The 26,833-nt window shown below is 40.3% G+C and overlaps 1 protein-coding gene across 1 annotated transcript; it reads left to right on the forward strand.

Annotated features, from left to right (window-relative positions):
- The first annotated feature begins 376 nt into the window (after positions 1–376).
- Positions 377–26,833, forward strand: LOC129775216 (ring canal kelch homolog). The gene is made up of 5 exons (XM_055779618.1): positions 377–825; positions 1,206–1,358; positions 1,426–1,827; positions 1,892–1,988; positions 14,041–26,833. The coding sequence occupies exons 1-5, from the start codon at positions 743–745 to the stop codon at positions 17,491–17,493; spliced, it is 4,188 nt and encodes a 1,395-aa protein (XP_055635593.1). The 5' UTR covers positions 377–742; the 3' UTR covers positions 17,494–26,833.

Raw genomic sequence — 26,833 nt, forward strand, 5'->3', positions numbered from 1 at the left:
ATTCACATTATACACATTCTGTTTTCGTCTGTTGAATCAGTGTTTGAATTTGGAATGTTCACGTCACAGTTTGTTAATAGAATAAAGAGATTGAATGTGTTTTAAATCGTGATACATATTTCATTAAAACTATTTTTGTTAGATGAGTTAAATAATAATAAAGAATAAAAAAATCAACCTAACTTTCTCTCGCTTTAGGTATACAATCTCCCTCCCCTTTTCGTTTTCATATATCACCAGCATAATCCACTAAGTGTCCAAAGTAACTCCATAAGACGGTACCTCAATTTTGATAAAGGGAGATACACTTCCCACCTTTTTATATCACCTCTGCATCTGTCAACTATTCGAAGGGACTTATTTTTGTTTTCGACAATTTGTTATGGCAGCAGAATCGGTGGCTCCGTGAAGAAAAAAGTAGTTTTCACTTCGAGATGGTAATTTCTCGTGATGAAAGCAGCTGCAAGCTGTAACAGCCGTGTGTGACATTGTGTGCAGGAACTCCTGGTCGTGTTCAAGTGATTGCTGTTCGAAAAAGGGTTGTTTTTCACTTCATCTGGTCCCGTCGCCATTGCTAGACAATAGGCGACCAACGACGACAGCTAGTCGAGGGCAAAGCACTTTGGCCTCAGTAGCTGGAAGATAGCAAGATAGTGGAATCAGGTCTGTGGTTTGGTACTTAATGCGAAAAAGCTGGCTTGGATGGTGTATGATAGCACTTATTCAGTAAACGCTGAATACGATGCACAACCTAAGCAATAGCCATAACAGCAACACTGGAAGCAGTCAAAATTCAGCTGCTGAGGGTATAATGGAACGCGGAAGGTGAGTTGGGGGTTCCCCGTTGCAAAACATTGAAATGCATATGTAGAAAATTCGTATTTCTTAAAAAATCGTCTTCATCGAGTGCAGGGGAACTATTCAAAGAATATTGAACTTACATCCCGTCTCATCATGGTGTTGGTGGCGCAATTCACATTCTGTTTCTGTTTATCGTCTATCTAGCGATGTTTACATTCATATTGGTGAGCCTCACCGTTTGTTTATGTTATCCTAAGTAGTAAAAACTCGTAAAGTTAGCGCTTTCGGATGCTACAGGTTAATTAAAATTCGAGCGACATGCGCTAAGCTTAATTTATGCACTATTGTGTGCATGAACCCCAAGGCAACTGCGTTATACGGTTTTGGTAATCTCTTCATTTTAGCTGCATCTTGGTACGATATGCCAGTCAGAATTCCCTCGACGAAAGTTCCCAGAAGCAACTTCCGAGATCGAATGGGAAAGACAAAACATCGGGAGCCTACCGTAATAATGTGCACACTCAGAGATCATTCGAAGCCATGAATAATATGCGAGAGTAAGTGTGAAAACATTTTGAAAACGTTTGTTGTGCAAATTTAGTTCATTAATATTTCATCCCACAGACAGAACCTACTCTGCGATGTGATACTCGTCGCGGATGGCATTGAGATACCGGCCCACAAGATGGTGCTGGCCTCGTGCAGTCCATACTTTTACGCCATGTTCACGGGGTTCGAGGAGAGCCGCCAGGATCGGATCACACTGCAGGGCGTCGATCACCGGGCGTTACAGTTGTTGATTGAATACGTTTACACGTCGGTAGTGGAAGTTACCGAAGACAATGTTCAGGTTTTGTTAACCGCGGCGAATTTGCTGCAGCTGACCGATGTGCGTGATGCGTGCTGTGATTACTTGCAAACTCAGCTCGATCCGAGCAATTGTTTGGGTATACGAGACTTTGCCGACATTCACGGCTGCATCGATCTGTTGAATTACGCTGAAACATACATTGAGCAACATTTTTCGTAAGTTTTTTTTAGATTCGTTTCGTCTCGATATGCTACTAGTTTTCTGTTTTTTTTTCTGCAGGGATGTTGTACAGTTCGATGAGTTTTTAAATCTTGCCAGTGAGCAAGTTGTCAATTTGATCAAAAGTGATCGTATCTCGGTCCCCTCCGAGGAGAAAGTAAGTTGAGAATGGTCATCACCATGTTATGGTCATTTTGATTTACTGTTTGCAATTACTACGCTCCATCCGTCTTGATTACGGCGAACCATTGCAGACTATTCAAGCAATTTAATGTAGGGTGAATGATTTTGACTTGTCCAGTCGAAAATATGATCTTGTCCACTTTTTTGAATGCTCTAATTCAGCGCACCTTTGTCAAATCAGGTATTCAAATGTTTCCAAACATATAAAAAAAATTGCCTTTTTCATGGTTTACAGTAGTTTTATGGGGCATTTTTACGGATTCACATGTAATATATACATATGTTTATAAAGTCCATCTCTATTGATGTCAGCGCGCCCCTCTAATTTGAGATAATTTTTATTCAACCACCAGAGCATTATTCGCAACGTGTTCAGACCTTTTCTAGATAATAACACTTACAAATATTGTAAACATACTTGTAAATAATTTGTATCTGATCTATATATTTAAATCATTTAATTAATGCATCTCGATGGCCTCAATTCTGATCATGGATTATCCGATGCGCCGATGTTGGTTTGTTCACATGATTACTATGGCAACCGCTTGGCGCGCTGCAGTTTGTTTATGTTGCGTAGCAGAAATAATGTTCAGCTTTGAAGCCTAAATTATTAATGGATCAATATGATAATAGTTAACTCAAGCAATATGAAATGCATCTTGAAAATTTGGATTTTTTCATTCAAAAATAGTAATAGAGGCGAATGAACTGAAAAGTTGAAAGCCTCTTTAATCCAACATCATCATCATCAAAAATAGTGATTCCTAAAACCAGACAAACCATGATCATAATTTCTTTTTGAAAAAAAAACGTTAAAAACATAGAAAATTTAATAATTTGAACGCCTTATGAGCAACTAGATACTTGGGTATTTTCAACAAACACAAACTCGTCTTGACTACATGAGATTTTCATGAAGAAAAATCGAGTTGCATTTACTAGTTGCATGAAAATACCCAAAAATCGGACAAACCAACATCATTTACCTTACACAAGTTGTCACACTTTATTTGGTCACGTTTAAGCGGTTGTTGTCGTCTGTTTATTAACATTATCGAGGGGCAAATATTACAAATTAGAGAAGCAAGGTGCAGAATCTAGATTACATTGTGTGATTTTTCAAAAAACAACAATCACAAATTGCATTCAACGCATTCCTAGTATGTTTTACTCCCAGAGCAATGTTCGATGGGGTGCTCTTATTTACTCAAAACTTTGATCGGCTAAGAAAAGCTGCTGAACGTATCGATATGGAATATTGCAGGAATTTTGGGGACAAACTTGGCTAGAAATTTACCTGCTAACATTAATCTCTCTATATATAAAAATGTTCTGTTTGTTTGTGTACGCGTCAAAAACTCGAAAAGTGCGGAACCGATTGAGCTCAAAGTTGGACACAATATACAATCCACTTCAAGGAGTGTTGTTACGGCATAAAAAAATGTTAAATTGGAAGTAAAATGATTTTATATATGAGCAGAGTGCGTTTCTGAAATTGAGCTTCTAATGAAAACCGACTACTCAGTAATGAATATGGGTTCTATGTGAAGGAAACATCTTTTTTCCACGTGTTCGACAAAATCATGAACTGGAATTGTGTTTCGAAGTGATTTCAAATTTATCGATTTCCCTCATCTATCTCTATATATTTATAAAAATGTTCTGTTCGTTTGTGTATTCGTCAAAAACTCGAAAAGTGCGGAACCGATTGAGTTCAATGTTGGACACAATATACAATCCACTTCAAGGAGTGTTGTTACGGCATAAAAAAAATGGAAAGTTGGAAGCAAAATGATTTTATATATGACCAGAGTCCGTTTCTGAAATTGAGCTTCTAATGAAAATCGATAAATATGTGTTCTATATGATGGAAACATCTTTTTTCCACGTGTTTGACAAAATAATGAACTGAAATTGTGCGGTTGTCCGATTGAGCTCAAACTATGATACAGAATACAAAACAACCAAACACATCTAGGATTGTTGTTATAACATAAAAAAATGAAAAATTCAACCATGCAACTACAATGGGCCACAGCAAAGCGTGGCAGGGTACAGCTAGTATTTTCTAAAATACTAAAAAAAAAACGGTTTTTGGTATTTTTCCAAAAATCGATATAGACAATTTATTTTTTTTCGTCAGTGCAATAATTAGTCCTTATATAGAATTTTTCAACTTTTCAAAACTGCCTATTGATTTACTGTGCGAAATATATGAAATATTCATAGTCAAAAACGAAAGAGTAATTTGTCGACGACGTTATATCGAGTAGGATGCAAATGGCCTATACAATCATGGTGTTTCCTAGAAGGCCTGGGCATAAAACCCCTCAAAAACAATTTTTCCTACGCCTGTACCGAAAGGGATGAAAATCTTTTTCATCTGTACTTTTTCTTCTTAAATCTGTACCATCGAAAATATTCACTGTAGATAACAATCTGTTTCATTAGAATGAGAAAAATATTCATTTATTTACTACGAAATATACTTACTAACTAAATATTTACATTCATTTACTACAAATACTACATTTATAGTAAATGTACAATAACATTTGCAAGCAGAGTAGCTAGTCTTCCAGTTTTCCTGGATATTGCCAGTTTTTTAAAGCAAGCCAGCAAAACAGCCAAAGGCAAAAATCTCCAGCTTTTTTCAAATTTCTACAGTTTTATCCAGCTTTTTTATTTTGACGTAGAACTACGTCTTTCATTGAGGGTTCCAAATAAAAAATAGGTCACGTTTTTATGAAATAAAGTGACCGTTAATAACTATTTTTGCCGCGAACGGATTTAGACGATTCATATACCAAAAGAATCGGAAATTCCCTAAGATTTGTTTTTTATGCTATATATTACAATCACCTGATGTGTAAACGGTTTAAATTGATGAAAACTAAAGACATTTCCATTTTCCCATACATTTATTCTGCTCATTTGTGAGCTTCCCTACCCATGCCGTCAAGTAACTTATCCGCGATCAACGAAGGGGAATCATTTAAAGTCTCCGCGGTATTTCCGCGAGATGTCGTTGTAAGCGCGTAGTTCTAGTTGTATTCATTGTATCGAATCATACTATAGCTTGTTGGAAAGGTATTTTTGCGCACTATAATATAGTCCTTGACAGTGTTTTGTTTGGTTAAGTCGTTCGTGAGTTATAGTGTCGCAAATATGGAGCAAAATAAAGAGAAAATCCGACATATTTTACAGTACTACTATGACAAAGGCAAAAATGCATCTCAAGCTGCCAATAAAATTTGTGCAGTTTATGGACCCGATACAGTTTCCATTTCCACCGCACAACGATGGTTTCAACGTTTTCGTTCTGATGTAGAGGTCGTCGAAGATGCGCCACGCTCCGCGACAAAATCGCTGAATTAGCCGAGAAAGACCGGCATAGTAGCAGCCGTAGCATCGGCCAAGAGCTGGGGATAAGTCATCAAACTGTTATTAACCATTTGAAGAAGCTTGGATTCACAAAGAAGCTCGATGTATGGGTGCCACACACGTTGACGCAAAAAAACATCTTTGACCGTATCGACGCATGTGAATCGCTGCTGAATCGTAACAAAATCGACCCGTTTCTGAAGCGAATGGTGACTGGCGATGAAAAGTGGGTCACTTACGACAACGTGAAGCGCAAAGGTCGTGGTCGAAGCCCGCTGAAGCGGCTCAGACGGTGGCCAAGCCCTCATTAACGACCAGGAAGGTTCTGCTGTGTGTTTGGTGGGATTGTCAAGGAATAATCTATTATGAGCTGCTTCCCTATGGCCAAACGCTCAATTCGGACCTGTACTGCCAACAACTGGACCGCTTGAAGGTAGCACTCATGAAGAAGAGGCCATCTTTGATAAACAGAGGCCGCATTGTTTTCCATGAGGACAACGCCAGGCCACACACTTCTTTGGTGATGCGCCAGAAGCTCCGGGAGCTCGGATGGGAGGTTCTTTTGCATCCGCCGTATAGTCCGGACCTTGCACCAAGTGACTACCACCTGTTTTTGTCCATGGCGAACGAGCTAGGTAGTCAGAAGTTAGCCACAAAAGAGGCCTGTGAAAATTGGCTATCCGAGTTTTTTTTGCCAATAAGGAAGCGAGCTTCTATAACAGGGGTATTATGAAGTTGGCATCTCGTTGGGAACAAGTCATCGAACAAAACGGCGCATATTTGACTTAAAACAGATGATTGTAACTAATTTACTGAACAAATGAAAATTCAAAAAAAATACCGCAGGACTTTTTTGACAGCCTAATATTAATAGAAATAGCTTCTGTTGAAAAGAGCGCAAAGCGGAGATAAGTGTATGTTTGTAAAATAATATCACGAACTTATTTTTTTTCGACACTTGAAGTATTTTGCTCCTCTAAGTTATACTCTTTTGTGCCCAAACTTGTTTATACTAGAAAGTGTTTGCCATAGTATGGCGGTGAATTTCATTGGAACGTGTTGACGAACGTATATTGGAACGATATGAACCGCTCCGAATTCATTCTGGTTGTACAAGTAGATAAAAACTACGTAAGATCTATGACGGGTAAACGTAAAGATAATTTTTTTTGTCTTATGCTCCATGTATGTTGAACAGCATTAACAGTTTATTTCAAAGCGAAAATCCGAAACTATTTACTTTGCATTCGAGTATTTTAAGATCATTCAGGACACATTTGGATAACTTTTTTTAGGCAGACTATATGAAAAAGATCGTGACCGGAATAAATCGCCGCAGTAAACGACTGCAACACTGCCCATGTTTGTATAGGAGACGTAAGCGACAAAATGAACAAAATCGACTTTTTCGCCGTTTTGCCTTCTACGCAATAACAGACGTAGTTCCATGCAGATTTCATACAACGTTCGAAAATCAACAATCATATATTTTATGTGCTCTAAGCTAAATCTACATTTGAATCACATCCTTGTAGAGTCCAAACTATCCTGTCACGATAATGTCTTATTACTTTGTGTTTCCTAATAGATGAATATAAGAAATCATTGAAATGTTGCTCATATAATTACTATTTTCTGTACACTGCACTGCGATGAACAAAGAGAAGCAATTGTGTTTTTTGATGTTATAACTACCTACATTTCTGCATTTGAATCTTCGAGTAGGTAATGAAACAATCAGATCAGTAGTAACATTAAAACAACATTGGTTTTTAGCATTATAACTCCTCGGATTCGATATCGAATTATTCCACATACTCAGCATTTACTCATACCATTTGTGTTAGTCATCATCGGTAAATCATATAGTTAAAATTACCAACATTACAAATTGCTTTTACAAATTCAATTAATTGAAGAATATGAACCTGCTTATCATATTCCAGAGTATTCAAGAAAAAGTACTATCATAGGCTCATAACAAATCCAGAGCACCTTTTCCAGACATTTCACAAAATTTCTTCCAAACCTATATGATTTTATCCGATAACAATTGAAACTACCGTCGGAGACGTTTTGACTATCGTATTATCGGAAATGTAGATACTAACGCTACCGACAGAGCAACCCGGTGATTACGTCTAGCTATGCTAACAAATGTTCATTGAAACGATTGATTGTCCGCATGAATAGACGCAAGCGTTTTCCGAATGGAAAAACATGTTTTGTTCCGCAAAATCTCCTAGGCCCTCTTTTGCCGTTAATACCCTTCAACTGGACGGATTATTTCATTGGAAATTTGCATGGTTACGTTTGTACGCAAAAAAAAAACAACAAAAATGAGTTTTCTCAACACTAATGGTGATTACGTCTCCTATGCAAACATGGGCAGCATCATTTCCTTTCGATTTAGGAAGCAGAAGCTACTTTTGACGCTTGAAATTTCATGAGTGAGCTATATTCATTATTATCGTCAAAGAGTTTCATTTTTCATGCGGAAGGATGCACCAAAATGGATTGTTCGGACCGTTTTCGAATGAAAGAGGTATTGAAACAGATATAAGAGGGCTTAGCGGTTACGTTTACCACCAAATCATCGCCGTCTGCAACTGATTATTCATGTTGGCCTACTCTGCCGTATTCTCGCAGAGTGACACAAGCGCCAGAGGAAAAATATTTCAGTACGAGGCTCTTCTCAAAATTGCATGTATAATCAGTATACGCATACACTACGAAAATCTGATCTGTTAAAAATGTGTACATTTGACGGAAAAACATTGCCATCGGACTAATTTTTGAAAAAATACCGTTTTATTTGTGTTATGTTACTAACGCCAGTTTGTTGTGGAAACAGAAAATTTTATATCGCTGTGTCCACAACCGATTGGCGTACATCCATCGAAGTATGCGAGAATCTGTTTTCAACTATTTTCTCCGGCATGCCACCTTTGAGCGAAGCATGAACAAGCATCATCAATATGTGATAACAGAAATACACTTCAGTCTAGGATAAATTATTCCTTTAACCTGAGTTTGATTTGTGAAATTAAATATTTGACGAGATTTTTAAACGGAGATTCTATGTACATGACTACATTGCTATTATAAATGTAGCACTACATGGGGATATACTGTTTTTGATTAAAATGACGAGCTTTTCGGAAAAGTGGTGTTATAGAAAAGTAGAAGGGTCTGAGCCTAGGGGAACGGACGGAAGTTTGACGTAGGACTGTGATTGTTCAGAACACTTGGTTATTTCAAATGTTTTTTTGACGTAGGACTACGTCTTTCATTTCTATACCGGGGTGTAAAATCAAAGTTCCGAAAACGAAAGCGTTACGCCGGAGACCGAGATTTTGAGCGTTAATAGCTCCTAAACAACTGAACGAACTGGTATGATAAACACTTCATTCGAAAGATAAAATGTCTATGCGTTATATAATTGTTACTTTTTGATCCAAAAACTTGTTTCAATAGTCTTAAAATTGCTTTCAAAACAAGCTATTGAAATCATCAATCGGTATATAAGCTAGCGTCGCTCGGAAGTCCACTCAGTTATAATTGAACAGCGATTGGAGCATGTTGTCGCTATTGTGGTGAAGCTCTTCGTTCATCATGAAAGCGCGGATGAACGGTGTCACCAAGAGCCTGTTTGTACACCTTAGGTCAGAAGAGAATCCATCAGGAGGAGAGTGATGCCACAAACGGTTCCCCGGGAAGAGATCGGAGCAGCCGCCACACACACATACACACGCGGAACTCTTCGTTTGGATGCCATTCAGCATCGAGAAAATTTCGGAAAGATCCAATCGTTACTGAAAAATACATTCATGCGAAAGAGTTCATTTTAATGTTTTCTATCCATGTAACACTGCGACTAAATATTTTTCAATCAAGTGCTATTAACAGGTGGTTATCGAGTTAGCATTAACCACTGGTGGGCTTCGAGTATCGAGGAAAATCAGGAAAGAACTAATCGTTGCTGAAAAATACTCTACCAGTTCCCCTGGGAATTGAAAAATACATTGATGCGAAAGAGTTTATTCTAATGTTTTCTATCCATATAACACTGCAACCATATACATTTGGTTTTGTGGATTTTCAATCAATCGCAATTAACAGGAAAGCTTCTGAAAATTATTCTTCCCCATAAGTAGAAAATTTTCGTATCCAATATTGTATATTGTATTTTCCGCGCAACGGAAAATGTTTCGCATCGTGAAAATTATATAATTTTGAATCGATTATTGCTCAGTCGTCGAAAGTTTCAAACTCAGAGAGTTCATTCCCCTCTAGTTTGCCTTCCGAATTGCCACCGTAAACCACACCTTCTCTCAATTCAATCACGCACAAAAAGCATACTTAAGCCATATTCTGGTGGTGAAACGGATTCATTTTTCGTGAGGACAAAGACAATACAACATCGTTACTGAACGAGCTGAACGTGCTGGACGGGCTGGACGGCGAGGGATCGAGGGATTCATTACCTGGCCTGACCTGACCTGAAACACATGCAGTTTGTGTGAAACTGTGAGGGAGGGCAGAAAAGCCGATCCATCAGAAGGAGAAGAGAAGACGACCACTCTCTCGGTCGTCTTCCAACATCGTAAATTGGTTCCGCTTGAGGTATCGAAGCAACTGCCACACGCATACACGCGTGCAACTTACGTTCGCTGGTTATCGAGAAGAATCCGGAAAGAAGTGATCGTTGCTGCAAAATAATCAGCCAGTTCCCCTTGGAATTGAAAATTACATGCAAGCGAACGAATTTATTTTAATGTTTTCTATCCATATAATAATGCGACCAAATAACTTTAGTTCTGTGATTTTTCAATCGAGTGCAATTAGCAGGAAAGCTTCTGAAGATTATTCTTCCCCATCAGTAGGACATTTTCGTACCCATCAGTAGGAAACCTTGTACCTCCAACGTAACGCTCTCATTTTCGAAGTCCCCCAAATATTCATTTATTCATTCATTCAGAATGAATTCAAATTCAACTTCAAACAAATGATCACTAAAATCAACGATAGTCCTACGTCACCATTGCGGTTATATCATGGATATAACCCACTTCCTGTTTTTTATTGTTCAGAAATCTGTTAGTTTAACTCTTTTGGAACTCTAAATAGTAGCGCTAAAAAGAGCCGTTTATTATATGTACTCATAACCTTCAAACGGTTTGTAACGAACAAAGAAAGACAATAAGCTTCTGGCAGGAAGTTCAACTGTCTAACTCAAAATGATTAATGAATGGTGGAATGGTAGATGAGGTATATGTGAATCGGTAAACAAAAAAAAATATCGTCATTGATTACATTGAATATTAAATTTATGGGGAAGAAACGAAAAAACAAGTTGAAAATATTCACGATTTCGTGATATTTTGAGGTAAAATACACATGAAATCATGAAGTTACTTTATTTTTAATGGATAGCTATGTTATGGTGATTTCTTTCCATTGTCTTATTCTTATTATTAGGCATTGGGAGCAGCAGCTTTTTCGGTGAAATAATGATCGTTTGCAGACTATCACAATCAAGTCGTATTGGTTCTACTGCTCAATCTATCATAGAAGGAATTGAGTCATTGAGAATTATGGATATGAGTTATGAAGAATATTAATATTTCATTTCGTTTCATTTTTATGTTGCGATGTAATGCAGATATCAATAAGTCTTCGCATAATCGCTGCCTCCTCCTAATTAATGAACGGTCACTGTATGGGTAACACATCCCTCGTTGCTTTGATTAAATCTTGCATGAAGTTTGAGTGATGCATGCCATCTTGCATATGATTACTTCAACATCTTGCCTATTTGTTAGATAGAACGAGTTTTTGCACGCAATTTTGTGTTACATATAACATTCATGGGAACGAAGTTGGAAGAAAGAATGCATAATACATGATTTACCTTTTCCACTATTGATATCTCAGGCGAAAAAAACTGTGGATAAATTTGCCGTCTAATGATATATATTATAATATACATCGTAAGAACGATTCTTCGTAATATGCACTTGAAAACTCCTAATAAACGTTACATTTTCGTAGAGTGACCCCCTATATAGAAATCAAAGACGTAGTCCTACGTCAAAAAGAAGACCGCTCGTTCATTCTATGTCTTCAGATCAGATAAAAAATCACATCGCATTACAATCTACTTGTTCTCATCATAGTGGGAATGGCGCTTACACCACTTCGTTTTAAAAGCTTTTACGGGGCCTTTTTTCACATTTTGGTATTCTTCATCGATCTATAATAAAAAAAAAAGTCAACTTTGGCGCTTATGTCACTTTGTGAGATTACGACAGTATTGTAAAACCTTTCAATTTACCGCTTTCATTAGTTTCAGTGAGTATTGCTTAAAAATGAGAATGGTCAGCTCAATCACGGAGAGCAGCTACGAAGTGTACAGTCTACCCAAGCTCAATCTCAAGCTCCATCTCATTAATATCAGTCAGTATGTTTCAAACACAACGAAACTTTCATTTCAATATAAGCTGCTCAAATGTGGACTCTGCAAGCCCTTGAAAAAGATCGATCTTGATTTATCGATTTTCTAAACGGTGTAGGGATCGATTCACTGATTTAATCGGTATCAAAGAATCGATCTTTGATGGTTCGATCTTCGGAAAATCGAATGCCTTTTTTCCAATTTATTTACTTGTTTTATATGAGTGTTGTCTTTTCTTTGAATATGGAACAAACATTTCAAATTTCTATTCAAGCGTCAAAGGCATATCATTTTGATTCTCCGGCTGAAGGTCACAAAAAAATCTTGAAAGCCCAGAGATAAAAAGTAGTTTCCAGGGCATTCATCTTGAACCGTCGTGGAATTATTTAATTAAATAAATTAACTGAAAATTATTAGAAATTGAACAACTGATATTCACCCAGAACTACGCTGACAATAATTCCGTTGAATTCAACCGTGTCATTCATCTGGCATTTAGTTGAAATATTGGTAATAGTCTCAGTTCTAAAAAAGAACTCTTCAGCTGAACCTGATGTCACCATCCATCTCGTCACAATTTCCACTGTCAGCCTAGTAAATGTGATGGTGTAAATATAACATGTGACCACTTGTTTTGTAATGACCAAACTTACAAATTTGCTTCTCCTGAGTTTTCGACCACTTGAAAGGGATCCAATGTTAATGAAATTTGTCAAGTGGTTTTTGGTGAGACTAAAATCAAAGTTCACTGAAAAACAAATTTACAAATTTTTGTCTACGACGAAATGATTGGAAAGCTCGGAAAAAAGATCGATTTTAGCGATTTTTTGGAATAGAAAGAATCAATCCGAAAAATCGGAAATCGGAGAAGGAAAGATCTATCTTCTAAATATCGCCCAATCCTATCACTAACACTAATTTGACATCCTCGAAGGGTATCCAAATGTTGACATTTTGTTTATAAAATTTGTCAGGTGGTGAGATTAAAATCGATGTATACTGAAAAAAAATTGAAGGAAAAAGATCGATCTTCTGAAAATGAAAGATCGCCCAATCCTAGCTCAAATGAATGAATGCAATACGATAACTTCGATTCAGTGTGAAGAATGAGATGAATGCACGTGGAGCGACAGAAGCGTGCCCGTTTAAAAGCAATGGGAATGATCCGAAAGATAGGACATTGGGTGCCGTATGGATTGAAGCCACGAGACGTCGAATGCCTTGCAAACCACGTGCAAACTACTGCTCCAATGGCATAAAAGAAAGGGTTTTTTTTTGCACCGAATCGTTACAGGCGATGAAAATTAGGTCCATTACGACAATTCTAATCGTCGGGTAACGGACGGATACCCCGGCCATGCATCAACATCGACGGCCGCGCGGAATATTCACGGCCAGAAGGTTATGCGGTCTATTTGGTGGGACCAGCTGGGTGTGGTGTACTATGGGCTGCTGAAACCGAATGAAACCCGACGCAACGGCAATTGATGCGTTTGAGCCGTGCACTGAAGGAAAAACGGCCACAATACGAGCAAAGACACGATAGAGTTATTTTGCAGTACGACAATGCTCTGCCACATGTCGCGAAACCGGTCGGAACATACTTGGAAACGCTGAAATGGGAGGTCCTATCCCACCCGCCGTATTCTCCAGACATTGCTCTACCTTTTTCGATCGATGCATGGTTGACCAGCACTTCTCTAATTTTGATGAAGTCAAAAATTGGAACGATTCGTAGCCGGACGATTATTTCCGCAAAGGGATCAATGAATTGCTAGAAAGGTGGGAGGAAGTTGTTACTAGCGATGGGTAATACTTTGAATATATTAAACTTGTAACCATTTTTGCAGATTAAAGCATAAATTTTTGGAAACAAAATGAAGAAACTTACCTTTACTCCTATTAGAAACGGTAACAAGTGACATACGAGAGCACCATTCGCTTATTTCAATTTCATTTCTGCTATGGAATTTCACGTTTTTAATAATGTCGATTCATAAGAAATACCAATGACTTCAAATGACAAACTTCAAGTGAAATATTTGATACAATGCAATCACTCGAAGTCAATACAAAGGTTCGCATTAATTGAGTCCGAGATGGATTTGTCAGTAAACGTGTTTGTATCTTGAAACTTGAAACATAAACGCTTTAGAAAACTAATAATTCTCCGCCTCCTCAGATCTACGAGTGTGTCATCGCCTGGATCCAGTACGACGTCAGCAACCGCCAAACGTATCTCGCCGACCTGATGGAACACGTCCGACTTCCCCTTCTGTCCCAGGAATACTTGGTGCAGCGGGTCGAGAAGGAACACCTGCTGAAGGCGGATCTGCAGTGCAAGGATTACATCATCGAGGCCCTCAAGTATCACCTGCTGAAGGGAGAACAGAAGTCCTCGTTCAAGACGCCCCGCACCGTCCCCCGGCAACCGGTGGGTTTGCCAAAAGTTCTGCTCGTCATAGGAGGACAGGCTCCGAAGGCGATCCGTTCGGTTGAGTGTTACGATCTGCGCGAGGAGCGCTGGTATCAGGTGGCGGAGATGCCGACCCGTAGATGCCGCGCAGGGCTTGCCGTGCTGGGTGATAAGGTGTATGCCATAGGGGGTTTCAATGGGTCGTTGCGAGTACGAACGGTTGATGTGTATGATCCTGTTCAGGATCAGTGGACCACTTGCAATAGCATGGAAGCGAGGCGGTCTACTCTGGGGGTGGCGGTTCTGAACAACTGTATCTTTGCGGTAGGTGGGTTCGATGGGTCGTCCGGGTTGAGTTCCGCGGAGATGTTTGATTCGCGAACTCAGGAGTGGAGATTGATCGCATCGATGTCCACCAGGCGTAGTTCGGTTGGCGTTGGGGTGGTGAATGGGCTGTTGTATGCGGTTGGGGGTTATGATGGGGCCTCGCGACAATGCCTAGCTTCCGTTGAGCGGTACAATTCGGCGGCAGATACATGGACACATGTAGCGGAGATGACTGATCGTCGGAGTGGGGCAGGTGTGGGTGTTTTGGACAATATTCTGTATGCCGTGGGCGGTCATGATGGGCCGTTGGTTCGAAGGTCAGTTGAAGCTTATAATGTGGAAACGAACACGTGGCATAAGGTCGCTGATATGGCATTCTGTCGACGTAATGCGGGGGTGGTGGCTCACAAGGGTATGTTGTTTGTGGTGGGTGGAGATGATGGAAGTTCTAATCTCGCGTCGGTTGAAGTTTACACTCCGGAAACCAATACCTGGAGATTGCTGCCGGCCTCTATGAGTATTGGGCGCAGTTATGCCGGCGTAGCAATGATAGATAAGCCCATGTGAAGCGAACAGCAGGGCGCAACCGCCGCCACAGCAATAAGCAGCTCAAGGTATGCGAATTGTTCGACAAACGGTAATGCAGCGATCAACAATAGCCAGAATAACCAAAACAACGACGATGAAAGTAGTCAAGCGGAAGGGCTGAACTCGGAAGCTGGTGCTGTAGGTTATAATCAAGTTCAATCAAACAACAACAATAACAGCGGTAACGGTAATACTAACAATAACGTACACTACGAAAACATTTATGAGTCGCTTGAACAATACGCTGCTGCCGCGAATGCTGGTGTGGATGCGGTTGCCCCTGCCCCTGTTGCACAGAACCCTTTAGGAAATGTTCCACCAATGCCCCTCGGAATCCCTGTCAATTCACAACATCAACCGCCAGGGCCTCCAACTGGTGCTCCGATTGGTATGGGTGTAAGAAATAATATTCAAGCTGGTGGGTCTTGTCCGCCTCCTCCACCGAGTATGCTGCGGATGCAGCAACAGTACCATCCCCTAGCGTATCGTAACGAGCTGTATGACCGCACGGCAGGATATGATGTGCCTCGTGGTGGGACACGCAACAATTTTTATCAAAACCAACCTTCGGTCGGTTCAGGTCCACGTTACCAAAATCTTCATTTGGATTTGAATCGTCCTCGTTGTTCGCAGAATACGATAAGAGCTCCCCGGCAGCGAAGCTTCGATGATACAGAATCATATCAGTACTATCGATGTCAGAACCAGAGCAACTTTTCCAAGTTCGAAAATGTGTACGAGCGAGTTCGGGAGGAACCGGCCTACCAGAATACGGGATCCTTCGGGGCGGGAGCTAGTGGTGGACCGCTTAATCGAGGCATATATGGAAGGTTGGATGTCATAGGTCACGGTGTTGGTCGAATCGAGCGGCATTTGAGCTCTTCTTGTGGGAATATTGACCATTACAGTCTTGGGGGTCACTATGCCGTTCTGGGGCACAGTCATTTGGGTACGGTTGGCCACATCAGGCTGAACACTTCGACCAACAATCAACCGGCCGCAGGGAAGGACTCCCAATCTTCGGTTAACGTGAAAAGTTTCTTCAGCTGTTTGGGAGGTGAGAACTCACAATCAATGAATAACATTCACAAAAATGGTAGTCCAGGTCCGACGAATGCTTCCAATGTTAGTGGAAACAGTGAAAATGGAATGGCTGCAGCGGGCACCTCGTCGGCTTCAGCAAGTTCGACATCCGCGAAAGTTACCGGAACCATACCGAAAATCAAAAGCAAATCGAAGAAGGAACCTCAAAACAATTTTTCAGAACAGAGCGAAGGTGAACTGCAGGCCAGCCGTATTTCAAAACCATCTCTGCAGTGGTTGCTAGTGAACAAGTGGCTCCCGTTGTGGGTTGGTCAAACGCCTCCCGACTACAAATTTATTGATTTTAACTTCATGTTTTCTCGAAACTGCGATGGCTGTGGTAGTGGTGGTGGTGATGGCGGCGGTGATACAAACCAACAGGAAGTGATGAAAATTGGCGATTCACAAGAGTTACGGCCCCATGAGTATGGGGACTACATTCCCCCGGCAAGAGAGTATCCAACAATGAATGGCAGCTATCCGCGAGTGCTGAGAAATACGCCCCAATTATCACGTTTACGGGAACATGAGTATGAAAATGTTCTTGCTGACTCACCTCCCCCGGAACGGCTAGATTGCGCGAGAGCTCGACCACTTTTCAAACACGTAAATCGTGCCAGATCGGAGAGCCCGGCAAATTCCTCGCCAGCGGCACCGCGAGAAGAAAGAAGCGGATCAAGCGATCCGTTCAGAAATTGGTCATTTAATTTCGCCGACAATAGCTTCCGACCAGCCGCAGGGAGCAATGGAAACAATGGCTTGTCCAGATTGCGTGACGTTCGTCGTATTACCGATGGCACTTTCCGCGCGAGAGATTTTCAACCTGACAACGAAAAACCCGGCCCAAGCCGGGAGTATCCGAAGGAGTGCGTCGTCGGTGCAACAAATGATACAACGATAGCTTCAGTGGCAAAATCGCCTTTACCAGAAATTCAACCGGAGAACGAAGAAACTCCAGGCTCATCTTCAACGGATTCGGAGAACTTCGTCGTGGATTCCATCGCTACCGATGTTGGCGGGCCAGCAGAGGATAGCAGCAACAGTAGCAGTCGATGCGTTGAAAATCCCGGCATCGCAGAAGAAAGAAGCGATTTTCGTAGGGAAAAGGAAGTCAACTCTTCGATGGAGACATCCGAGTCGTCTAACTTCGAGGATAACGCAGTGGAATCGTCGGTCTCGGACGATGATAATGATAATTTTGACAACAATGAAGTTAACTAAATTTTGCACCTATATTGAGGCCGACTTGCGCTGTTTGTTTCGTCTTTTAACAATTTTCATCCGAAAGACGGATTGCTCTTATCTGTTCATTAACAACATACAGCGACCCGCAAGGAAAAAAAACACCCGAATTCAAAAACTTTTTCACAGCTGAATGATGAGACATATGTGGATGATAATTAAGGTAATTTCTCAAATGAAAGTTCATATCAACCGTTATTGAACAGCATTGAATAATTCCAATTTGATTCGTACAATTTTTCAAGTTCTATGCAAATTTGACAATTTTTGGTTAAAATAGGTATGACATGGAAAAAATCCACTGGAAAATTTCACAATATCTTGTAACAAAAAATTGACGCACCCCTTAGTATTCGTGTTGCCTTATGTCAAAACTATTTGTATTTGTAGTGTGGTGGAAATTTGGTGGTAAAAGACTGTAAGGACAATCCATCACAACGGAAAATTGCTGCAAAATATAGTGTTGGTCGTGGTGGTGTGCAGGAAATTTCGGCAAAGTACCAGAAGCTCGGATCTGTGGCTTACAGAACACGTAGAGGAGGTGTGCGCAAAACAGACCGTCGTACTGATTCAATGATCATCCGAGAAATCAAGAAAGATCCAACGGTAACCATGCGGTCTATCAAGGAAAACCTTCAGCTTTCAGTATCCGACCGTGCATTTATTCGCAGGATTAGGACACATGGATTACAGAGTAGATTCGCTCGTAAACTACCATACTGTGGTATACTCGCAAGGTTGACGTAGGCCTGCCGTTGGTTTTGTGATCATTTGTTCAAAGTTGCATGTATATTATTTCCAATAGACGATATATCTGTCGCTTCCAACCAGTCTACATAAATGTTACGCTCGTTCTTCCTTCGTTACAACACCCACTTCCCGTTTGGAAAATTGTTGAGTAAACATCGTTTGCCGGCGAGAGTTAAGCGGGAATGAATTGTCTTTCTCAAGAATCATTGTACCCCTATGTTATTACATTCTGCTAAAAATTGTTAACTGTGGTAACATACCAATTTTGATCCTTACTCAATGCAAGCTCTTTGCTTGCCAGAATAATAATCTGGGAATTCAGCCAAATTAAAAAATCAAAATTCTCCACATTCATTCAGAATTATTTTGTATTTCACAGCAAAAGAAAAAAAATCATGTTTACATTATATTTATATCAATCTTTGATTTTTTCGTAGTACAAACTAAAATGCTTGCTGATATATCCAGAAAATGGGGGCATTTCTGTCATCCTGAACGTCATAAGCCCAATTTGAAGGTCTACCGCGCCTGATACCAGCGTTACTTTTGATTTGGTTGATTTTTTGACGAACTCCACAATCGCGCAAAGCGTTTTCAGATGTGTAGTTTCGCCCAACTTTTCCTGAAATACGGAGTTTTTTATGGATTTTATGCGTCGTTCTATATTTTTCCGCGATTTTTTTTTACTCTATTACGTCGTTATCGATATCTTTTTGGTATTTGGAGCCTCACTACATTTCTTCACAAGTTCCAATTTCCCTCATCCGATGGGCCCCCTGCAAATCATCTACAACTTTACAGGGTACGACCGACGCAAGGCGTCAATTATTAGGTTCTCTGCCATTGTCTTACTTCGCCTCTGAAACTGGAATCTATTTCCTGCTGTCTGTCAAGATCATTCAACATCGGTGGCGTCTGGAATTGTTTCGTTGTGCATTACAAAGTTCGTCCAGTTCTACCTTTTTTCATTGTTCATTTTCTAGCCACAACTGGCGTCGTCCTCTGGTCAATGTGCTGCAGCAGAGAAATGTTTTCTGGAGTGATTTCTGTGTACGTAGCTTTCTACCCTTCGGTCTCACGAATTTGGTTCCTTCCGATCTCCGGTTCTGCCAATGAGCGAGGTTCCTTCCGATCTCGTGCCAATTTTTTTCATTTCATATAACGAGTACATGCGGAGCGAATTAGGATCTTGCAATGAGCGTAGTTCCTTCCGATCTCTGGCTCTTGTCTCTCTTATTTCTTCGGTTTTACGAATTCGGTTCCTTCCGATCTCCGGTTCTACCAATGAGCGAGGTTCCTTTCGATCTCCAACTCATTTTCATGTTTTATCGAATCAGATAGCGAGTATCAGCGAGTGAATCAAGATCCAGCAATGAGCTCAGTCCCTTCTGATCTCTGGCTCTTGTCTGTCTGATATGTCTTCCACTTCCATCGGAACGTAACAACGCGAATCGACTTTCACAGCAGTTACGCCGGAATACAGCCGCATGAAGGGATTGATTGTCCCTGCTTGTTTTGCCAAAGCGAGAAGGTATATCATTTTTTCGCTCACCACACTTTGGCAATGTTGAATTATCCCGACAATGATCGGTATTTCAGGAGTATTTACTCGTTGTTAACAGGATTTAACCTGTGTAGATAGCTGTGTAGTACACTGTCCACAGTTGTCATTTTTCCGGTGGCCACATCTTCCTACAAGTAGAGGTTTGCACTCAGTTTTTCTCCCACAATAGCGGGAATAAACATTGGATCCAGTTTCCGGTTCACGTTGTCAATTTTTGAGAACTGCAACACAACACTTCTTTCACTGAAGTTTACTAAACGCTTGCGCAGATTGTAGCGATCTTTCGATTTTCGCGATTGTTCTGAATGTTCTGCCGTACAAACTCGTGGTTTTTGACGTAGGACTACGTCTTTCATTTCTATACCGGGGTGTAAAATCAAAGTTTCGAAAACGAAAGCGTTACGCCGGAGACCGAGATTTTGAGCGTTAATAGCTCCTAAACAACTGAACGAAATGGTATGATAAACACTTCATTCGAAAGATAAAATGTCTACGCCTTCTATACTTGTTACTTTCTGATCCAAAAACTTGTTTCAATAGTCTTAAAATTGCTTTCAAAACAGGCTATTGAAATCACCAATCGGTATATAAGCGAGCGCTTCTCGGAAATCCACTCAGTTCAAATTGAACAGCGATTGGAGCATGTTGTCGCTGTTGTGGTGAAACTCTTCGTTTATCATGAAAGCGCGAATGAACGGTGTCACCAAGAGCCTGTTTGTGCACCTTAGGCCAGAAGGGAATCCATCAGGAGGAGAGTGATGCCACAAACGGTTCCCCGGGAAGATCTCGACGCAGCCGCTACACACACACACACACACACACACACACATATACACGCGCGGAATTCTTTCCGTTTGGATGCCATTCAGCATCGAGAAAGATCCGGAAAATAATCTACCAGTTCCTCTGGGAATTTAAAAATACATTCATGTTAAAGAGTGTATTTGAATGTTTTCTATCCATGTAACACTGTGACCGAATATGTTTCAATCAAGTGCTATTAACAGATGGTTATCGAGTTAGCATTAACCACTGGCGGGCTTCCAGTATCGAGGAAAATGTGGAAATATCTAATCGTTACTGAAAATAATCTGCCAGTTCCTCTGGGAATTTAAAAATACATTCATGTGAAAGAGTTTATTTTAATGTTTTCTATCCATGTAACACTGTGACCAAATACATTTGGTTTTGTGCTTTTTCAAGCAATCGCAATTAAAAGGATAGCTTCTGAAGATTATTCTTCCCTGTCAGTAGGATATTTCCGTATCCAATATTGTATGCGCCCACAATCGATTATTGCTCAGTCGCCGAATGTTCCGAGCTCAGAGAGTTCATTCCCCTCTAGTTTGCCTTCCAAATTGCCATCGTAAACCACGCCTTCTCTCGATTCAATCACGCACAAAAAGCATACTTAAGCGATATTCTGGTGGTGAGACGCATTCATTTTTCGTGAGGACATCGACAAGACAACATCGTTGCTGAGGGTGCTGGTCGACGAAGGATCGAGATCTGTCCTGAAACGCAAGCAGTTTGTTCGAAACTGTGAGGGAGTACAGAGAAGCCTATCCTTCTGGAGAAGAGAAGGTAACCATCGAAGCAGCCGCTACACACACACATACACACACGGAATTCTTTCCGTTTGGATGCCATTCAGCATCGAGAAAGATCCGGAAAATAATCTGCCAGTTCCTCTGGGAATCTAAAAATACATTCATATGAAAGAGTTTATTTGAATGTTTTCTATCCATGTAACACTGTGACCAAATATTTTTCAATCAAGTGTTATTAACAGATGGTTATCGAGTTAGCATAAACCACTGGTGGGCTTCCAGTATCGAGGAAAATGTGGAAATATCTAATCGTTACTGAAAATAATCTGCCAGTTTCTCTGGGAATTTAAAATTACATTCATGTGAAAAAGTTTATTTGAATGTTTTCTATCCATGTAACAGTGTGACCAAATACATTTGGTTTTGTGATTTTTCAATCAATCGCAATTAACAGGATAGCTTCTGAAGATTATTCTTCCCCATCAGTAGGATATTTCCGTATCCAATATTGGATGCACCTTGTGCCTCCAACGTAACGCTCTCGTTTTCGAAGTCCCCCAAATATTCATTCTTTCAGAATGAATTCAGATTCAACTTCAAACAAATGATCTCTAAATCAACGATAGTCCTACGTCACCTTTGCGGTTATACCATAGATATAACCCATCCTGTTTTTTGCAAGGCCCATAATCTGAGGTCTTGGGCAACTTTTGGGTCTTCAGAGGTGTTTAGGTTCCGCTGAGTGTAAAGATCAGTATGTAGTATTAGGTATTTTCCATAGTGTGGACCGACGCCTGTCACCTCATGTTTCGCACTGTTGATTGCAGAAGGATTTCCATTCCAATTTCTCCATCAATGATTGATCTGATGCATGTTATCGAAACTCAATTTACTCGTTCCGCATTATTGACCTCCGGGCAATGAAATGCTGTTTTGTATCTTGCGAGAAATGATTCGAATGCAACTGCGTGACATTGCTTTATCGGACAATATAATTCTTGGGCGTGAGTGCTTGAGAAACAACTCTTCTTCTAGATATTTTATCAAGGCCATTGAATTTCGCATTGCATGTGTTATAACGCATTTGTTATCCAATCTACCATCACAAGTAGCACTGTGTTGCCCCATATGGATATAGTGAACGGACCTACAAAGTTAACCGATATTAGCTCCCATGGAAGTCTCGCTGGTTTTGAATTTAACACCTGGGGCGTTTACTAGCTTCACAAACTTAGACGTCCTAACATAATCGCTGATATATTTCCTGATTTTCCGCTTCCTTTTGTGTTCCGGTACTCCCAGTTCGTTTCTGTACAAACAGTTTCCGTACAGATCGCTATCTACCAACCGGAATCCGGGAATCTGTCCTCTTCCTGTATTACTCTATCTGCACTGTTCTATACCATGCATCGTCTGCCGCAGATCTTACGGAGAATGATATTGATGCCGCAATTCTGGACAACGCATCCGGAACGACGTTCGAATTTTCTTTTCGATAATGGATCTTAAAATCGAAGGTATTTAAACGTAAGATTCACCGACATAACAAGGATGTAGAGGTTTTCATGGATTTCAAATAAGATAGCGCCAGTAAACAATAAACCGTACTCCTCCAACGTAACCACGAAATCTCTCGATGCCTTCTTCATTGAGCACGTTTCCCAAGTACCTCATTTCTTTGAAGCAAAAATTCGATTTTTCTTGGGAGATGGTGAGACCAGCATATTTCAGTCGATTGACTACCTCTCCCAACAGGGTAATGTGTTCTTTGAATTTGCGGGAGCATATGATGGTGTCGTCAATATAGTGGTTCCAAATCCGCACACAAGTTCGTCATCAGTCTTGTCAATGCTTGGCTAGCTGTGCATAATCCGAATGGAACAACTTTGAACTGAAAGTGTCCTCTTTGTGGTAGCGTGAAAGCGGTTAACGGACGTGCAGATTCCTCCAGTGCCAGTAACCAAAAGGCGGCTTTCAGGTCTATTGACGACATGTATTTACAGCTGTCCAAATTGTTTATAATGGAGTCCAATTGTGGGATAGAATACTCTTCGTTGTTCATAGTGTGGGTTGTTCCATGGTGAGAAAAACGCTTCTTCAATCACGTCTTAACTCAGCATTCTCTTCTGTGTTTCTGACAGTCCTATCTGTTTGGTTTCGTCTGTGACCGGGGAAAAAGCTTTCTCCAGTTTTTTTGGGATTCAGTCGCTCTTTCTCGCCGACAGAGAAGCTTTCTTCCACTGCTCTCATTCGCTCAACTTGTGCCGAGTGTACCATGTGCGACTATGGAATGAGAGATGTGGTGCAAATGTGTTGGTACGCATATTTTAATATATTTTTTCGGTTAGTCGGCAAATGTTAAGACGCGTCCACATTACGCCAATCGGCCTTGGCCGCCCGGTAAAGCCGACTAACTGTGGACGTACCGCCCGGGCTTGCCGACGTGCCGAAAACCGACTCGAATCAAACCGAAGCCAACCCGAAACAAGTGGGTCCGGTTCGAGAAAGTCGAACCAAAACGAAATGAAGTAAATTAGCGTTGATGACATTGTGTTTCCTGTGTTCGTGATGGCTTCGTGCATCCGATGGGATTTCGGCTTCGTGAACCCGATGGGGCGTCCACATTACCTAACGAACTGAATATGCCGCCTGGTACAGGCCGATCGGCATTAATCGGCATAATGTGGACGCGCCTTTATAACTTTCTATTCTTCCCCATTCAAGAGGAAAAATTATCTCGCACCAACGCACAGCTCACAATTTTACGATTTTTATGTTATTTCGCACTTTACCTTCGATGTTCAACCCTCCTGCTCTGTTTCACTCTGCTATCTCTCATTTCTACTAATACACTTTTCTGGCGTTTTTGCGTCACTTCCCGGTCGTCTACAGATGATTGATTGCAATCGTTTAGCTTTCTCACCAAAAGCTTAAAATTGAACAAACCGTTGTGTTTCTCCAGCATCTTGATGACGATCATGTTTACCGGTGGATGATTAGCTGCTTTTCGGCTCTTTTGAGCTCCCTCACGGTTCAAAACTGAATGCTTTTAGCTAATAGACCGCCGTTTATAAATATAGCTCTCGTTCGCTAATAGAACGATAAGGGGTAGGACTGGCGTTGGAAATTTGGAAGACAAACTAGACAACTCTGAGTTGAAATCCTCCAGCAACTCAGCGATGATTGCTCGAAATGAAATAATTTTCGCGATGCGATATTTTTCGTTTGCCATTTCGCTTCAGAAGCTTTCCTGTTAATTGCATTTGATCGAAAGAATTTCAAAACAAAGTATTATATTTTAAAAGAAAAATAAAATAAACTCTTTCGCTTCAAAGTAATATTTGGTTCTAAAAATAACTGTTGTTCGCAACGGTTTTCGAGTGTTCAGGCTGCTTTAGCTTTGCTGCAGATGCATCGGCAGTAGCGGGAGCCTTCTTCTTGTTGCTCACCATCTTCACAGTAGTAGTTTCTTCCCGGTAGCTGAGGAAGATTATTTGCCAGCAGCGATAACATTTTTTCGGTTTCTTCTTGGCGGCTATCCTCTCGCTCGGCGCCCGCCGGCAATCGATGCCGATTCGATTACCACCAAACGGAAAGAGTTGTGTGTTTCTGTGCGTGTCATCATTCATCATCACCGGTGGATTTTGGCTTGAACGAACACGACAAACCAGTGCCCTTCGTTTGCACAAACCGGCTTTTGGTGATAGCGTTTAGCTGCGTTTTCTTGAAGAACTACGTCAGCTGCGTCACATCAATCTTGTGGCAGCGATAACATGCTCAAACCGATGTACAATTATAACTGAGTGGATTATCGAGCTGGCACCCGCTTATATACAGATTTTTGAGCAGTTTTTTTTTAACAATTGAAACAAGTTTTCGGATCCATAAGTAACAAGCATATAACGCGTAGACATTTTATCTTTAGGATGAAGTGGTTACCATATCATTTCGTTTAGTTGGTTAGGAGGTATTTACGCTCAAAATCTTGTTGTTTTGGAGTTATGCTCTCGTTTTCAAAACTTTGAACTTACACCACAGTATAGAAATGAAAGACGTCAAAATGTTTGACGTAGGGTCAAAAAAGCACCGGTGTAGGTAAAGACTTAATTTTCCAATAGGACAGTTATTCTAAACATACCGCCAAAAAACACAGGCTTTTTTTCAAGTCTAAGCGGGTGAATGTTCATGGCCTTCTCAAAGTCCAGATTTGAACCTTATTGAAAATCTGTGGGCTATTCTGGACAACAAGATGGACAGAACTGCCGTAACGCACAAGGGCACGTACTTAGCAGCATTATCGAGAGCCTGGAAGGAGATTAACGCACAACATCTGAATTAATTGGTGGAGAGCATGCCAAAACGTCTTCAGAAGGCTTATGTTTGCATCGTTACATCGTTCTTTTTTGTAATAAATTTTTAAAGTGGATTTTTTTTTCTTGTCATGTCGTATTATGAATACATTTCACTAATTTGCTGACAAGCTTTGATTTAAGAATAAATTGATTACATTTTTGTTTCAATCTCTTTGTATATATCTTATTAATACAAATATATACCATCATCTCACAAACATTGTTCATTCAAGTCTCATGATATGATGATGGTTCAAGTGGATATTTTACGTTGCGGGTCACTGTATAAATATACCTTTGGCTATTTTTTTCATAGTTCTAAGTCTATTGGATTCTTGCTTGCTCAATATTTATTATAGATTCTATTTATTCTTCATATATACATCCTTTTTTATGGACACTGAAAAAAAATTATTAGCATTTATTGGCAGAGACGCACTTTCCACTCACTCGTGAATCATTAGCATTTAACTAGTAGCATATGAAGACTTAAACTTAAGTGTTACCGCAATGGCATTGTCAATCCGTAGTTCTAGCAAAAGCAGTGGTAAGCAGTAAACAATATATTTGCGTGTGAAAAATGCCAAATCGTTATCAATGTATGTGTTAGCTAGTTCAGAAGCCCAACACGATGTTACAGCACTGGCCAGGCCTACACCCTCCCCATTAGAACAAAACATTCTTTCATCTACTAGCACAGTCAATTGTCACACACACACAATCGAAACATACATACAAACACTTCAAACACACGGATACAATGAAACATAAGTTAAGTACAAACCTAGTAATGGTGAGACCTATTGGAAGCTAATTTTAACACTTCACATCTACTATTCATCAACACAGCAGGTAGTTTTAGCCCAAGAATGGCAAACACATATGTAATTCATGGTAGTATATTGATGAAAACAAAACAAAAAAAATGATCACGATAAACGTTCACTCAATCTTTGCTAAATTGATGCAACAAAACATATAAATTCGAATACTTGCTGTAGTTCTGGTAGTTGTGATAATGATATCCATATAGTTCTTTCTTTACGGACTTCGATCAAATTAGATGCAACGCCAAGAATAAATGGACTTAATAGTTGAAATGA

Source organism: Toxorhynchites rutilus, chromosome 3 (genome assembly GCF_029784135.1).
Source record: "Toxorhynchites rutilus septentrionalis strain SRP chromosome 3, ASM2978413v1, whole genome shotgun sequence".
Taxonomy (NCBI): domain Eukaryota; kingdom Metazoa; phylum Arthropoda; class Insecta; order Diptera; family Culicidae; genus Toxorhynchites; species Toxorhynchites rutilus.